Below are 16,476 nucleotides of genomic sequence, written 5' to 3'. Positions count from 1 at the left end.
AACAGCGTCGTGGCCGTATTCGTCCTTTGTCAGACCTTCTGAATAGAATCTGATAATATAATCACAACCTACACAGCGAGTCAAGCGTTCTGAACTTGCGCAGTTCGGATGAAGCTTCTCCTTGTCACTGCCACACTTGTAACACGGGATCCTAGCAATAATAAGTGACATGCTCGGTACAGAAACACATCACTGATCATTCTCCATGCTTACTGACGAAAGGCCTAATTTTTATTACCAAAATGGCATGCTATGGAATGTGTTACCAGGTGGCATGGCCCCTGATTGCCAATAATCCACCACATTAGTAGCGTTTACATCCACTAAAGTAGTGGATTTTGATTACTCGGGTGCCCTGCGGAAGCTTATAAGGCCTTGCAAGGGCGTTGCCTCCTTTCGGAAGAAATGCCACACAGGACGATCCAACACCCATTTCCTTCTCTATCTTCTGTCAATATTACAAACTAAAAGTTCTTTTGTCTTGCAACTGGCCATCTGAGTTGCGAAGAGGCAATCTGTGCCCGGGATTAAAAGGCTGGCAGCCATGCTACTGAGGAAGACTGTCACAAATTGCCTTCTGAACGCTCATCCGTTCATACTAACAAACTTTGTATCATTGAATTCTTTCCAGAGAAGCCAGACATTACCAGGTAATGTTCTACAACGGCTAAGTTTCACCTTCCAAGCGAGTCAGGGTGGCGACTAACGGATCGTGCATCAGCAGGGGGATTCAGCTTCCGCAGAGTTCGATTAAGCAGCACAATCTGCGCCCTAGCTTCTCTTGAGGAACAAACAGCGCACACATCTGAAGAAGACAGAGCCAGTCTGCAAAGTCCAGCCCCTCTGAGCTCAGAGACCAGCAGCGGCCTGCTAGAACTAGGAACTTTCGGTTCACCACATGGGGTGAAGGGTGACATTAAGTTCTATGCGCTGACAGACTCGCCACTGGAAAGACTGAACACTCCTGGGTCCAAGTAAGCCCTGACCCTCACTGTTTGCGCATTGAGTACATGCAAACACGGTGAATTGTGCAGGCCTTCATATGATGAACTTCTGGTTTCCCATGTGTACAGGTTTGTGCAGCCACAAAGAGCCAGCGTGCTACAGCGCAACTCACAAGCCAGACCGGTGGAGGTTGAACGGTGTCGGCCCATTCTCAACAAGGTGGCCAGTGGTTACCTCCAACTTGCAATTCTTCTACTATATATTTTGCAAACAGGTTGATTATGCACATGTCATCTGTTCAGGTGGCATGCTGCTCCAGTACTTGCATCAGGTCACATGGGGAAGACATTAAATTTCAAAGGCATGCTGCAGGGCAAGGAGGTGTGGCTGGTGAAACTGAAGGGAATTGACACACCTGAGGCAGCAGAGGCGTTCAAGGCGCAATGCCTTCTGATGCCTGCACAAGACAGGCCTGCCCTGGAGGATGAGGAGGAATTTTATGTGCAGGAGCTTGTAGGCATGCAGGTGACACTTCAAAGGCTCCCTCATGCGCCCTGTCGATTTATTCCGTAGCAAAGGAGGGCCATGCTTCACCGTATGCCTTTCTACATTGTAATGCAGGAAGTATTGAGAGTACTTGAAGCTGTGCAACTCATCTTGGTGTGTTTGGGCAGGTCATCATGCAGGAGACAGGCCAAGCTGTGGGGACTGTGGTTGATCTGTATGATGGGACAGGTGCAGCCCTTGCTCCATGCACTCGTGTGATACTTCAATGTCAGACGCTTACAAAGCCCTCGGCCATGCATTTGCCGGAGTGACCTGTGCCGCTTCTGTGCGCAGGAACATATGACACGTTGAGGGTGCAGCTAACAACTGATTCTGGCAGCGGAGAGGGCGCCTCTACGAGCAGTAGAACTGTGCTGCTGCCATTTGTAGCCGAGATGGTGCCGATTGTGGACAGGCAGGCCCGCAGGATGGAGATTGCCCCACCAGCTGGGCTGCTTGACATTGTGACGACTCAGGAGACAAAAAAGAAGAATGTCAGGCGACGACCTGCTCCAAGAAAAACAAAGAGTGCTGGTGCTGTGTCAGAGTAGGGGCCTAGAAGGAGATTGAGAGGGGATCCCGGAGAGTGTGAGTGCAGCTAGCTTTTTCAGCAAAATTTTCCAGTGGTACAGCTTCTATATGATATTTTTGCAGTCTCGTCTGGGAACTGATATGATGATGATGATGATGATGATGGACTATGTAATAATACGGAACCCAGGCTTGCATAATTTATGTGGAAACAGTTCCAATGTCTTGCATAGCAAGGTTTGCAATCAGATAATGGGAGTGCATTGAATGATTATCATATTGGCGAGTTTTCTGGTCTAAGTGTACGTACACCTTACTGTGTAGGGGCAAATATGCTACGAAAGATTGAGAATCAGAACACGGCCAAAACTTGAAGGTTTATTCAGTGTCTCTCAACTCACTGACATTGCCCGAACAAGAGCACATCAGTCACCCAACATTTTGCATCACTCTCGATCTACAAGATCCACCCACCTCTTGTAAGAGAGGTGGGTGGACAACTAAGCCTCACCATTCTCAACACACAAGCATCTCCTGGTATCTGTGGTCAGATCTACTCTACGCTGGCAGCGCGCTGCTTCAGCTGCTCCAATTCGTCTGCCAGCACGGCTCGCCTGATCTCAGAATCCCTCACCCGCTCCACCACAGCCAGGGTGGCCTCCTCCAGCGGCTTGATGAAGGCATTCACCTCTGCTGTGCATGCGTCCAGGCTGCTCTCCAGCTCTGCCTTCAGCCTGTCCTCCACCTCCTGGCCGACCCAGCACCTCCCAGGCTTCAGCAACAGCACCCACAACAACAAAACGTATACAGGTATGCCTGCGCAGCTCAGCTCAGCAGGCAGATAAGTCATCAAGCACAATTGTTTGGACCACAGCATCGAAGAAGCACACATCCTCGGCACTTGTAGGCACATCATGTGCCTGCACTGCAGTCACTCCCCTCGACGGAGCACTGCTTTGCATCATGTGCTCTGCTAAGAGTGAAACTGGATCACACGTGCCCAGGAGGCGCTATCCGTGCTCCAAGACCGAGATGCCCCAGTTTCTAGGCAACATTGGCGGCGCGATAAAGCTGGGCAGTGCGCGGCGCACCTGGATGAAGTTGTTGGCGACGCGCTCCAGCTTGGCCTTGGCCTCGGCGCGGCGCAGCGGCAGGTTGAGCAGCGCCACGTAGCCGGCCAGACCCGTCAGGACTATCGCCAGCACATCCTCCAGCGTAGTGGGCAGAATCCAGGTCAGCACCACCCCCACCAGCCCCGCACCTGCGCCACCACACCAGACCTCTAGGACTTCTCCCTGCTCCCCAACCGTATTTGCTTGTCATACCAACCATGCACAAATAATGAGGGACAGTGTACGGTAGTGGTGATGATTAGCTGCATCGTTCTTCTTTATGCTTGCATCATACCATATTGCTGTGTCGTGAGACACAGCATCAAGGCATACACAAAGCACATAAACAGCACCAACACCCACAGGGCTCGTCATGCAACCAGGTTCTCATGCCTGTCGTAGTTCTCAGGTGTGCTGCTGTGAGCGATTGAGGAAGTATCTCACCGACGGCGGAGCTGACGCTGCTGAGCACGGCTTCCCTGATCTCCTCCTCCAGCACCAGCGCCGCAGCCTTGGGCTCAAAACGCATCAGAGCTGCCACCGCCGTGTCGCTGCCGCTCTCCTCCGCATCTCCCTCACCCGCCTCACCATCTGCGTTTGCATCCTTCGCTTGTGCTGCGACGGCCTCGCGCTGCTCCCGCCACTGCCGCCGCGCAGCCTCGCCGGCGGCGTGTGCCTTGTCCTCGCCGCCGACAAGTTCGTCCATGGACGTCCCCAGCTGCTGGGCGCGCTCCTCTGCAAAGGACCTGTGGTCATCCCACTGCCCCTTGAGCCATCCAGATACACAAAATGTTTGCTTCATGAGAAAGTTCAATACGAACTTGTCTGTAAGTAAAAAGGGCAGTACTCTCTGGGCAGAAAGTTTGAATTGCATGCATGCAACCTGACGGAGTTGCAGCAGCCAGAAAGTCGAGCTGAGCAATGGTCAGGCAATCAGGAGATCAGAGGAAAATGCTGCGATGCGATAAAGTTCTCAGGCACCTGTAGCTGGAGATTTGGCGCTGGCAGTTGGAATTGACCCAGCCCTGGTGCTCGGCCACAATGTTGCGCAGGCTATCGGCCGCCTCGCCGACCACCTCCGCCTCGAAGCCGCGCAGTATCGGCAGCTTGCGGCTGTCCGAGGCGCCCCCAAAAACGTACGCCGACAGCGCCTCCCGGTTTGACAGCTGCGCACACACACCCCAGCATTGCTCTTTGCGATCCTCTATCTCCTAGCCCCTCACAGCCGGCCCGCAGGGCCTCCCGCTGCACAGGTCATGGCAAGATATGGATAGAAATACCAGAGATGGTCCGCACTTAGGCAATGGCTTTAGAGCTCCCCAGCCTCCCTTTTTTGCAGCTGCATTGATTCGTATAGGCCACATCCTGGCGCCCCAGTTTTGGCGAGCGCCTCGTCACGCAATGGGCAGACTCAACAAGTGTAGGGTCCTCACCTGCAGGACGTCGTCCACAAGCTCCCTAGCGCGGCGCACAGCGGTGGCGACGAGGCGGCGGCACTCGGCGCGCTGGGCGGTGCCGTCAGCCTCCATCTCCCGCCGGAACGCCCGCAGCTGCCCCTGCACCGACGCCACCGCCTCCGCCTCCTGCGCACAACAACACACCCCACCTGAGCGCCCTCAATCCCTGGATTGCCCACATTGAGCAGGCAGGCCGTTCACACCATTCTTCACCCAAGAAAGATGTCTTTCACCTGAGTGATGAGGCAGCCCTGTCCAGACAAGGGTGTCTGTCCTGGTGGCACAGCTGGTGACGGCAGGGTCAACACCGGGGCTGTGTGGAAGAACGGCTTGGAAAGGACCACACAAAATGTGTTAGAACACTGCTGAGAGCGGATTAAGGCAGGCCAGACCTGTTCTGCGGTGGAGAGCTCGCTGGAGAGCTGCTGGCGCGCGGCTTCCAGGAGGGCGTCGGCTACGAAGAGGGGCGTCTGCAGCTTGAGGCGCAGCGACTCGCCCGCGGCGCCGCCGCCGACGAGGAAGTCAACCATGAAGCGCTCCAGCTCCCCAAAGCGGCTCTCCCCCCACTGCCCACTGCGCGCCAGCGCCTCCTCGTCCAGCGTCTCCAGCGGCGAACCTCCGCCTGGCCACATACTCACCATCAGTAATGCGCTGAGCAGCCTGAAGTCACTTCATGTGGGCAGCCCTTCTTACAAGTAAACGTTGTCCAGTCCTAAGGACCACGTACGTCAAGCAACACCTGTGTTACTGCTTCCGCTCAGGGCAGGCCTGTTCCCTCTCAATTACCACATTCAATTGCGATGCTGGCATGCATGGCAGTGTTGGTGTGAGTGTGATGGGTAGCAGAAGGATGCTCTGTTATGGTCGTGGGGAACTTGGATGAGGCAAACCCCGGGTGAGGTAACCTTTTTACCTTTTAATCTTCAAGTATCTCTGCAGGGGACTATGAGGACACTTCTGTGGAGTGCAGATGCCTCACCGAAGAAGCCGTTCCTGGAGGAGGTGGCGTCCAGCTTGGCCTGCAGCGCGGCCCTGGCGGAGACCGGCAGCACCTTGGCAGCATCCACACCCAGCACCCGCCGCGCATTGTCCGACACAAACTGCGCAACTTCCTCCACCTGCACCCAGCAGCAGGCTGAATGCGCGCACGTCAATCCAGCAGTGGGGCCCCGGCTGGCAGGAGACGGGACAAATACAGAGCACCGTGCCCACGGCTGATTGGGTCTTGCTTGGGATTGGCGACTCCACCAAGGAGTAGGATATAAGGCAGCCCTTCCATGCAGCTTTTCTGCAGATGCACCTTGCCTCTGGAGCTGGCAAAAACAGCGTATGATCAAAATAAGACATACAATACGATAGTACACGTGTGGTGACTGGCATGCATGGCAATATGTGACAAAGGTGTGGAGAGGAGCGAGGGAGAGAGAGCTTGGCCTACCTCATCCCCGCCACTGAGGATGTCGACCTTGTTGACGAGAAACACGACCTTCTTGCCCCACTGCCGGATGTACTTCAGGAAGCGGACCTCGCTGTCCGTGAACGGCCGGTCTGCAGCGGCACACCATTTTGTGACAATTCCAGCCACCTTTCCAGCAACCAATTCTGACATCCTCTATCATCCTGGTGAGCCAGTTTTTCTGTGCACTGCATTGAGAACGACAGGGCCGGGCGCGTGACAGGTCAGAGGTGAGAGAAACGAGGTAGCATTTATCAGGCGAGAGGTAAATGATATGAGGCATGTTCAGGTAAATGGTGAGAATCAAGGGCAAGATGTAGGAGCTAAAGGGTAGGGAGGGGCGCACCGGCGGACATGGTGAATAGGACCATGTCGGCGCGCGGCACGTACTCCTCGGTCAGCCGCTGCTGCCGCTCCAGGATCACATTTGTGCCGGGCGTGTCCACTATGTTCAGGTCACGCAGCAGCGCTGCCGGCAGGTAGCGCACCTGCGAACACGCCAACATTCTCAGGAACCCAAAGCTGGCCGCGCTGATGCAAACATGCGCAAAACATGCGGCAGCTGATCATGAATGTGGACTTGCAAAGGGTGTAGCTTGTCAGCAGCATGCAAAGGGCAAAAGGACACTTGCCATGTAGCCATCCTCCATCTGCTCCTCCTCGCCTGAAGCTTCCTCCCTCCTGCACCAGGGAGAAGCGGACTTGTTACATTTTCATGAGATTCACACCGGCGTACTTGTAGCAAACCTCCCATTACGCCATGTGGCTATTATCACAAGCCATTGCAGAGCTGCAGCAATGACCATGACCTCATGCAATACTGCCACAGCCACTTGCTACTTGGAGCAGCTTCCGTGTAGAAAGTGACTGTGGCAGTATTGCATGAGGTCATGGTCATGTTGGGCAATAACTTGACATAAAACCAAAGAGGGGTGTGGCAGTGGGATGACCTAAACTTGAGGACGGAAATCTCATTGGTGGTGGGCAGGATGCCCTCTGCCAGGAAGCGTCTGCCCAGCAGAGCGTTGATGACCGTGGACTTGCCGCTGTTGAACTCCCCGACCACCACCATCAGGAACGGCTGATCTAGCTGCTTCAACGCATCCCTCAGCAGACCCACCTCCTCCATGCTGGGAACCACTTCCTGCACAAGTGAAATTATATCTGTCATGAGTCGTGGACAGAGGGTGCCATAGAAATATGCCCGTTGTGGCATCTTTGTAAACTTTAAAGGATGTTGAGAGGTCGGTGCAATACCTCAAGAAGTTCAATGGCCGAGGCAACAAATTGCCTCTCAACCTCGAACAGGCTCTCCTTGGTTTCATCCATGACATGCCGCAGCCCATCTCGCAAAAGAGTCTCCCCGCCGCCATCCTCTGCGTTGTTGGTGTCCACCGCAGTATTGCTGAGAGCAGCGCTGCTGGGAAAAATTGAAAGAATCTCCCGGATCTGCGAGAGAATGCTTGTCATGAGTCATGGCATGTTCTTTAGAGCAATCTTCAAGGAATATTATTACACAACAGGTGATTGTCCAGAGCACATCCTCTGACAGTTCCTGCAAATGCGTGCACAGCAGACCAGAAGAGGGAAGGCTTACAGGGTGGGAGGCTTCACTGCCAGTGCGGCCGCTGAAGGACGCAGCTGTCTGGTTGAGGCGGTCATGGTACAGAGCAACTCCATCTGCTCCGGCGTCCACCAAATCTGAAGCAGCCTCCTTGGAAACAGGCTCCTCTTTTGACAATGCTGCAATGACTGGCACATTGCCGCCCTGCTGAGTCTTTGCCTCCTGAATTACTGCTGCATCTGCCACCGCCCTCCCGCTCCCACTCTGCGAAGCGCACTCTGTCTCTCTCCTTTGCCCATTTGCAATACAGTTTGGCCTGTAGATGAGCAGCAGATTAGATATGCTATTGCATGCATGCAAACGAGTGGAAACATGGCGCACCTCCAGAATGACAAGGCTGGCTCCATCTGCAGCGGCACGCACGGCTTCATGACCTGTGGCCACCTTCCTTCCCACCAGGTTTGCATTGTCTGGCAGTGACCGCCTTGCCACAACAGTTGGCACGCCTGCCGCATGTTCTTCAATCTCAAATACCAAAAAACGCCTGAACAAGGAGGCCTTGCGCATCCAGTGAGCAATGAGCAGTGCCAAGAAACACTTTCTGTGGGAGATTCTGTGTACCTCGGCTCGACAAGACAACGCCATCGGCCTCTGCAGCAGCCACGATGTCTGTGCGGTCCTGGATCAGGAGCACCGCTCGGCCTCGCAGCACATCCTTCAGCACGATTGCTGCCTCATAGAGCTGCGCACCTCCTGCGCACCACAGCCACATGCACGTCACAACACAGGGTGCAGCAAGCATCCCTGTCGGCAGCACTGTCTTAAGATCCAGAAATGTGATTGAGATACGGGTAGATCATTGGACAGCAATGAAGGCCTTTTGCAAAAGCACCTGTGCCGTCATCATCCTCAAGCAGGACGCCAGTAGCGCCGGCCGCAATGGCATCTCCAATGCTCTGCGTCAGCTCTTGTCGCCGCTCCACCACATCCGCAGCTGTCAGCACCAAGATGCAGGCCGGCAAAGCCACCTTGGCCTGCTTCTTGCCCGCAGGGAATACTGTCACTCTGGAGGACGCGGCAACAGCGACTCCTGCTATTCGAGATGCTTGCCATCTCTTTCTGCAGCCTCTGCTGCACAGAGCAGGTCTTTGCTGTGGGCCACCAACTGCTCCCAGGGGACACCTGGAGATGCTACTGTGCACCCCAGTGCTCCTGCCAGGACTCAGGAGACACGTGTGGGTACGCAGCTGTGACCTGGGAAATATCATTTTGAAGCAACTTTGTGTCCTGAAACGCTGCAGGGCGTAAGACAATTTACTCAGTGTATTCTTGGACCAGTATGTTGTATCTCAGCGAATCGACACAACTGATGTTACTGGACTTAAATATTATATTGGAAATAAGGATTCAATTGTGCCCTTATGTTGGATTTTATCGAATCAATTTCAACTTCTACAGGGCCTGAACACTTGCGCCTGCTGATGATTGAATGAATTGTGATCACTGGACCTGGTCGGCTAAGATTCTTGAAGATTTACATATTTTATGTGGAATCACGCTCCGCTAAGGGATCATTCCAATGTTCAACTATGCGTATCTCCTTTTAACTTCCGAGGACGCGATCGTTGGAAAGACTCGTCAGCCAATCCAAATATCTTGGCGAAAGATATCTTTTGCCATCGTTTCGCCAAGCATAAACCTCGGCATGCAGTAATGTTTGGCGAAAGCATCTGCCCTTGGAAGCAGTTGGAAGGCCGCCTGTTGTAGGACTCAATCGATGCAAATACATCATATATACGTCATCTCTTGGTTCCAATTAGCGTTTCTGATTCCTACTGTAGGAACTTATTGTGTAATACTTGAGCAACCGACCCCTGAGCAGCCATCTGAGTAGAGTGTTTAGTGCCGTGGCACCAAGAGGATGTCAGAATGGTAGATGCGGATTGTACTTATTAATTCAGGGTTAAAACGCTCTCAAGGAGTTCCATCAGCCAGTTCCAAATTCATCCAGGAACGTGCAAGGCCTGCGAAGAAAGGTCGAGCACCTTCTCAATCAATTATTATGAACAGTAATGGCCCCAAAGATGGATCCGAAATGAAGGTGGAGTCAAAGGATGCATCCCTGAGCCAGGTGTGTGCATCCTTACACATGCTTTTGGTCGTAAAGAGACGTACTAGTGATGCCCTCGTGCCCATTGCTGCAGAGCCCATCTGTCCATCAGGATCCTTCCTGCAATGTTAGAAATGTTGTAAATTTATTTCAAACACAAATATTTGATCCTGATTTGTTCTGCTCAGGCCGAACACACAGCCGCTGACTACTACTTTGATTCCTATGCCCACTTCGGTACGCCGCTCATTAAAGCCATTACTTTTGGGGGGGAAATGATTGCATCATCCTTATAATTGTCTCTGATGGATCACTGCACATGAAGGCATCCATGAGGAGATGCTCAAGGACACAGTCCGGACCCGCAGCTACCAGCAGTCCATCCTGGGAAATGCTCACCTCTACAAGGACAAGATCGTCCTTGATGTGGGCTGCGGCACCGGCATTCTTTCCCTCTTCGCAGCCAAGGTGCGTTGTGTGTTCTTATGTGCTTGCATGCCATGCATTGCTAAGCAGTGCACATGCCGATCTGCGTCAGTTGTACTGACGGCATCTGAGCCTAGCTTGCACGCATGTGCAGGCAGGCGCAAAGCATGTGTACGGCATAGAACGCTCAGCCATCGCAGAGCAGGCGCAGCAGATAGTGAAGGACAATGGGTACCAGAGTAAGGTCACCATTATCCAAGGCAAAGTGGAGGAGGTTGAGCTGCCGGTGGAAAAGGTGACTTGGGTCCCCTTACTCATCATGCAGCCATGTTATGTGCTTTCCTTTGCATGAAAGCATGTTTTGGATCTGTGAAAGAAGCCACCAGTATTCAGAGGGCGTGGCGTGAGATGGGCTGTTGAAACTGCAGGTGGACATCATCATTTCAGAATGGATGGGATACTTCTTGATGTACGAAAGCATGCTGGACACAGTGCTCTATGCTCGTGACAAATGGCTGCAGCCTGACGGCCTGCTCATGCCAGACAAGTGCACCCTCAGCCTCGTCGCCATTGAGGATGCAGAGTACAGGTGGGCGCCATTGTGATGATATACTTCCCATTCCAAATTCACTGGATATCATATTAAGGCAGTGCTACATCTGGGGTGGCCTGCAAAACATCTTCTGACAGGTTCAGAGAGGTCTGGAGAGCCAGGAGACCCCCCAAGCAAAGGCCGAGCATGACAGTATAACAGGGGTGGCAAACTTGTGCTAAAGCCCGGTGTGCTGCGGTTGCAGGCACGAGAAGATAGACTTCTGGGACGACGTGTACGGCTTCAACATGCAGTGCATCAAGGGGCTGGCGATGCAGGAGCCTCTGGTGGATGTGGTGGACCAAGAGCAGGTGGCCACCAAGCCCTGCCTCCTCGCCACCTTCAACCTCAGCAAAATGACCAAGGAGGACGCCGCCTTCACGGTGCGCGCCACCCGCTTACCCACGCACTTCAGTCCCCCAGGTTTATGGTTCTCTGATTGGCCATTTACTTGCAGTAGCATCATCATTGATGCCGTTCTTGGACGAAGTATGTTTCCATCGGGTATTCTCTTCTATGATACGAGATTGTGCTGAGTGGATATTAGTAATTTGGTTATGATTGTGTGGGGTTGCTGCTGCCTCAGGTGCCCTTCAAGCTGGTGGCCTCGCGCAATGACTACATCCACGCCTTTGTCGCGTTCTTTGACGTCTACTTCACACACTGCCACAAGCTTGTCTGGTTCTCAACCAGTCCCATGTGAGCCTCCTCAGACCACTTTTTAAGATAGTGCTGCCTCCCGCCATTGCAGCATGGTAGGCGTTGTAAGTGTTCAGACTGTTGTATCAGCCACTCTGACAGTATATTTACAAATGCAGGAGCCGGTCAACGCACTGGAAGCAGACAGTACTGTACTTGCAGGAAAGCATTGTCATATGTGAGGGCGAAGTCATCACAGGTACTAAACCTCAGCCTGCCTACTCTTTGCCCTCCACGCACAGCGCCCAGGAGAGAGTTCTTGAGTGGCTAATAGAACTTGATGACACCGCTCTCTAGTGTTGGTCACTTTCCTGCCTTTGGTGCACTTCTCCTGAAAGCCTTATTGTGCCCCAGTCATATTTGTTGAGGAGCGCCACTAGTCGCCTAATTCAAATAGTGGTCACCCTTATTGTTTCTTGCCTTGCAGGCTCATTGTCATGTGCGCCAAACGCAAGCAACCCGCGCGATCTGGACCTTTCGATGACCTACAGCTTTAAAGGCAAGAATGGATCTTGCAGTTCTTCACAGACATACCGGATGAGATGACGCTTCGGACTGAGCGGGTTTTTGTGTTTGTTTTAGACATGTGTCTATTATGCTGATGCTTTGACCCCAGCCTTGCGCTCAGGATTGGGGAGACCTGGGTGTCTTGTGTAAATCTCTGCAGCTGTGACTTCATGTGAACTTCTTTAGGAAAGAATCAAGCATCGGAAGCTCATGATTTTTTAAGCAGTGCACATGTGTCATGGTCAAACCCGATAAGAAAAAATTTATAAGGAATAGAGCCCTTTATGTGCGCACATTGCATGAGCAGCCATTCTAGAGGACTCGTCCCCCTATTCATTTCATGTGTCCTGACCAGCATTAGTATTGTATGTGCCCACAAAGCATGTGCTGCACCCAACAGAGTCTGTGCTCAGATATGGGACAAAACATGTATTTCATACCAGTATGCCCGCCCATTTGTCAAGGTCCTGTCACTGGCACCCAGGTCCCGCTTTGTATCCTGTTGTGCCGGTCCGTATGGGGAATAACATCCCACCACATGTCATACCACACATGTCCTGGATGCTTGTCCACACAGCACCACAGGCTTGTGTACAGCTTTGTTCTCTGCTCAAACCTGCATGCATAAACACACGGGACAATCAGGTTCCTGCACTACGCTTCATCGTGTCTATTGAAGTACAGGAACGTAGCCTGAGCAGAGCACCGTGGAAAGTAAGGGACCTGCATGCCCCAAAAGAAGCACAAAACATCCGTTGGAGTACAAGCACACACCCTGAGCAGAGCTTTGTGAAATATAAGGGATGTGCAGGCAGAGCCAGGGACAAGAATCACCTATCCCTGTACTCCTTGGTTGGAAAATTGCCATAGGCGTGCCGCATGTCTTCGAAGTGAAGCACGCGCTTGCTGCTGAAGGGCGCCAGTGCCTGGATGAGGCTTGCATGCTCCGGGTCAGATTGCAAGGCCACTGAGTTTGCCTGTGCATCTGGGGGCCTGCAATCCCGCCCTCCCTGTTCCAGAACACCTTGCTTGTCAGCGAGAATGCTAATTTCACAGCCTCAACTCGTTGCTGTGCATCAAGCACAAGTGACAGGGGATACATGATCGTACGGGACCTTCAGTGTTGTGGTCATGCTAGCAGCAGTCGACCCAGGCTAGATAATCTTAAGGACAACAGCTTGAAATCAGCAGCAGCAGCAGCAGCAGCGATCAAGGCACCATTTTTCAATTTGACGGACCTGGCAGACAACGACATTGAAAATGCCGGCCTCGGTGATGTTTGTTTTCGGGTTGTCCAGAAAGGAGTATTCCCTGTACGGTATGTCGGGTCCAAACTCCGCCTCTGGAAACTCCTTGCTCATCCTGAACACATCAATTCATCACTTTAATTCCCAGACTCTTATATATGTGACTTCTGCACTCTGGAGCATACAGCAGACTTCACAGCTCAACAAGCACAATGACTGGACAGCGCATCCCCTCAGATTAAGTACCAGACATCTGTGGAGGGCAAAGTGTGCTCTCTACGGTCATAGTAGACAGCAGAACCCCAACAGAAAAAAAATAAGGTTGGGCATTCCTTCCCACTGCTGCAGGTGCGAGCTGAGCATCAATTCTCTGCCAGCATCTTGGCCACACAAGAGGAACAACAGAGATGGGCAGTGACAGACTGCACACAGGACCAATGAGCCTCAGGTGGCTCCCAACAGGTCTCTCAAATCCAATGCCCCGAATGGAACAATAAGAATTAGTTAAGCATGAGAAAGCATAACTCACTGCTCCAGGTCAAGGACGTGGTCCAGGGGGCACTGGAAGGGCAGGCGCAGGGCGGAGCCTGGGATGATCCCATTGTGGGGCGCCCACCAGCGGTCCGCGCCGCACCACAGCGCCGGAATCACCAGCGTGCGGCCAAGCGCCGTCGCCACCGCCATCGCGTTCCTTATCTGATCACCGCACCCGCCACACCCCTCAAAACACAGGAAAATCATTTGTGCATTGTATGCATGCATCCGTGAGCTCCGCATGACTGCTCGAGCAAACTTGCCTGGTTCGAGGATCTCAACATAAATACAAGAAACATGCATGTACCATTTATGGACCGTGAATGAGCTGGTGGTTGTTGCAGAAACCCACCTGCTGCAGCTGCGCATTGACGAGCTCAAAGTGACCCTTGTAGTCCTCCAGAGCCTCTCCACCGTTAGTGGGCACGCTCTTGTTCACCAGGTCTCCAAGCTGGAAATCAAAGCTCAGCAGGCCCCCCGGGGGATCATAGTACTCAGGTGGGTCCTGCACATGCACTCAGAAATTTATGTCATATCAGCTGATAATGTCCATCGCATCTCTAACCAATGCTTGTCGCACATTGGTTGATAAGGCCCTGAGCTTGCTGATCCGCATCACAGACTTTGAAGCACCAGGCAATCACTGTTTTGGGTCTCACAGCAGAGCAAACGCAGCCAGAGGTATTCCTCTGGGCATCAGTGAGCACATGACCTCTAGATGGGGCACCCTAGCACAGCATGCATAGCAGGGATGCGTAATATTTGGAATGTGCGCACCGCCAGCCAAAGCAGGCGCTCGCGCATTCTGTGGCGCTTGCCAGGGGTGCCAGAGTACTGGAAGGTGGCGTGCACGGCGTACACATCCAGGCCCATCTGCTCATGCAGCCTCTGCACAAAGTAGGTGTGGCCCGACGCAAAAAGCGCCACCGGCAAAATTCCCACCCTCAGGTTCCCATCATAGCCCCTGCCGCCAGAATGACTTGCTCAATTACTGATCCTTAGTCATGAGCTGCATTGGCAGCAACTTTTAAAATACCGGTGATGTTGAAGCAACTGAGCAGGTGCTGATATGGGGGAGACAATGGGGAGTCCTGTTTTGGAGCGAATCAACAGACCTGAAGATGCGATTTGCGCTCTCGGGCCCGTCAAACTTCATGTCTCGCCGGAACAAATCATTGAAGGCATTCTGGTCCCACACTTGGTCATCCGCCAAGAGCACCTCATTCCATTCCTGCCACACAGTATTATGGCTTCTGAAACTGACAGGGATTGAATCCAAGTTCAAAGCATACCACAATTAAGGACACATGTGGCACAAACCATGCAGTACAGGCCCCACCTTGGCTAAACTAAGGGCCCCCTTGCGGACCAGCATTATGCCGATGTTGGCTGCTGAGCCCGCGTCTGGAAACCTCTCCAGGCCATCATCTGCTGTTGAATTTCTCTGCGGCGTATACACAAAGAAACAATCAGTCAGGGGAAAGAGGAGCAATGCCAACAGAAGAGCCATATAAGAGGAATCACAACTTACCAGATGGTCACTGGACGTGAGAATGTCTGCATCTGGGTACCTTGCCATGTATGGGAATGGGTTCCTCAACCTGCACGACAGTGTCAAATTCAGCCATGTCAATGGGTTCCTTTGCTTGCTTAATTTTTTTTGTCAGACTTCAACAGCGAAAAAGAGAGACCTACCATACTGTGTCCACATCGGCCACCAGTATGTCAAAGCCCATCTTTGTGAACGTGTATATCAATTGAATCTTCTCCCGCCCCTGCGCACCGCAGGAGCATGATGGACTGGCAGTATGCTGAATCTGACGCTCAGCTGTCTTGTGTGAAAGCAAGACCTCCTCAGGACAAGACTTATGGCGCACCATTTTGTGGAAGCTGGCACTTCCCCACCCAAAGTCATCCTCTGACAGACCGCTCCTCATCGCAAAAGTGTGCACCCCTCGGTCCACCAGCGCCTGTGGCTCAAAAAGCCTGGTGTCAACAGCTGCTCGAGTTTCTGGGGACATTGCATGCACACTGTGTCATGAGCAGTGAGAGACAGAGCAAGATGCATTCTATGAACAAGAATGCTAGGAATGCTTACCTGCAGTATCTTATCATCCATGGCCCCAACCAGGGGCTTGATCCCAAGTGCATTGACATGCGCCAGCCAGTTCAGAACAAAATCGAGGTAATGGAAATTGGCCCAGGTCACCATCACAGGACCTTGTGGGGCCACCTCCAGTATCATCTCCCTGTTCACCACCAAAGCAGGTCATGTAAGGAGGTCAAGATATGACTGAGCAATGAGAAGGCAAGCATGCATGCATGGAGACATGCCTGGTGAGAGCATGATCCTCTGCTTTGGCAGGCGCTGGGGTGTCCACTTGGGCCAAGGTTGGACCTGTCAGAGCACGTCAGCAACACATCTTGGGCAGCCATATGCTAGCTCATACTATTGAGAGCAATTTCTTTGTATATGCTGCACACAGGGTTGGGGATTGTCAGGCACAAACCCATGGTGCTGCCATTGCTGGACTGGTAGCCTTCGAGGCCGATGAGGGGCTCCAATTCCTGGATTGCCTGACCAATGCAGGGATTAGGCATCAGTCGCCTGCTTTGCACATTTAGGGAATTTAATGAGAAGAAGCTTTGGGTTGGCTCATACCTGTTCCAGCGGGATGTCAGCTGCATCTGTTGGCCTCCCAGAGGTAGCAGCCTCTGCACGCAACAGACCCATTATCAGCACGCACTCG

The 16,476-nt window shown here is 52.7% G+C and overlaps 4 protein-coding genes across 4 annotated transcripts; 2 read left to right on the top strand and 2 right to left on the bottom strand.

The window, feature by feature from the left end:
• Positions 1 to 450: 450 nt before the first annotated feature.
• Positions 451 to 2,218, top strand: COCSUDRAFT_54037 (16S rRNA processing protein RimM). Its single transcript, XM_005646086.1, has 6 exons — positions 451 to 650; positions 725 to 974; positions 1,074 to 1,164; positions 1,318 to 1,470; positions 1,620 to 1,680; positions 1,786 to 2,218. Exons 1-6 carry the CDS (start codon positions 545 to 547, stop codon positions 2,040 to 2,042), a joined length of 918 nt encoding a protein of 305 aa, XP_005646143.1. The 5' UTR covers positions 451 to 544; the 3' UTR covers positions 2,043 to 2,218.
• A 357-nt stretch (positions 2,219 to 2,575) lies between these two features.
• On the bottom strand, positions 2,576 to 9,204 carry COCSUDRAFT_30102 (hypothetical protein; the record flags this gene model as incomplete). Its single annotated transcript, XM_005646085.1, has 14 exons — positions 8,504 to 9,204; positions 8,233 to 8,364; positions 7,993 to 8,117; positions 7,744 to 7,875; positions 6,971 to 7,263; positions 6,394 to 6,578; positions 6,030 to 6,139; positions 5,547 to 5,709; positions 4,984 to 5,207; positions 4,568 to 4,717; positions 4,271 to 4,300; positions 3,579 to 3,792; positions 3,114 to 3,283; positions 2,576 to 2,770 (listed from the first exon to the last, which is right to left on the bottom strand). Exons 1-14 carry the CDS (start codon positions 8,877 to 8,879, stop codon positions 2,576 to 2,578), a joined length of 2,499 nt encoding a protein of 832 aa, XP_005646142.1. The 5' UTR covers positions 8,880 to 9,204.
• Positions 9,205 to 9,673: 469 nt separating this feature from the next.
• On the top strand, positions 9,674 to 11,984 carry COCSUDRAFT_37368 (protein arginine N-methyltransferase; the record flags this gene model as incomplete). The annotated part of the gene is made up of 9 exons (XM_005646084.1): positions 9,674 to 9,742; positions 9,910 to 9,958; positions 10,047 to 10,189; positions 10,302 to 10,442; positions 10,576 to 10,736; positions 10,945 to 11,122; positions 11,326 to 11,438; positions 11,558 to 11,637; positions 11,866 to 11,984. 9 exons carry the CDS (start codon positions 9,674 to 9,676, stop codon positions 11,982 to 11,984), a joined length of 1,053 nt encoding a protein of 350 aa, XP_005646141.1.
• Positions 11,985 to 12,404: 420 nt separating this feature from the next.
• Positions 12,405 to 15,992, bottom strand: COCSUDRAFT_17381 (hypothetical protein; the record flags this gene model as incomplete). The annotated part of the gene is made up of 12 exons (XM_005646083.1): positions 12,405 to 12,561; positions 12,780 to 12,951; positions 13,180 to 13,307; positions 13,722 to 13,888; positions 14,079 to 14,231; positions 14,504 to 14,690; positions 14,842 to 14,957; positions 15,066 to 15,170; positions 15,258 to 15,321; positions 15,422 to 15,501; positions 15,604 to 15,696; positions 15,825 to 15,992. Coding segments are annotated over 12 exons (1,590 nt in total), but the record flags the coding sequence as incomplete, so codon positions are not given.
• Between the last annotated feature and the right edge of the window lie 484 nt (positions 15,993 to 16,476).

The sequence above is a fragment of the Coccomyxa subellipsoidea genome (assembly GCF_000258705.1).
Source record: "Coccomyxa subellipsoidea C-169, whole genome shotgun sequence".
NCBI classification, from domain to species: Eukaryota; Viridiplantae; Chlorophyta; class Trebouxiophyceae; family Coccomyxaceae; genus Coccomyxa; species Coccomyxa subellipsoidea.
The sequence above is the reverse complement of the archived record's forward strand: the minus strand, read 5'-3'. Positions and strand labels throughout refer to the sequence as shown.

Bases quoted from the DNA above. Each gene is read 5' to 3' on its own strand.
- COCSUDRAFT_54037 (XM_005646086.1), top strand. From the start codon at position 545: ATGCTACTGAGGAAGACTGTCACAAATTGCCTTCTGAACGCTCATCCG. The intron at 651-724 runs GTAATGTTCTAC...GTGCATCAGCAG, and splicing joins GAGAAGCCAGACATTACCAG to GGGGATTCAGCTTCCGCAGA. The intron at 1,681-1,785 runs GTGCAGCCCTTG...TTCTGTGCGCAG, and splicing joins TGATCTGTATGATGGGACAG to GAACATATGACACGTTGAGG.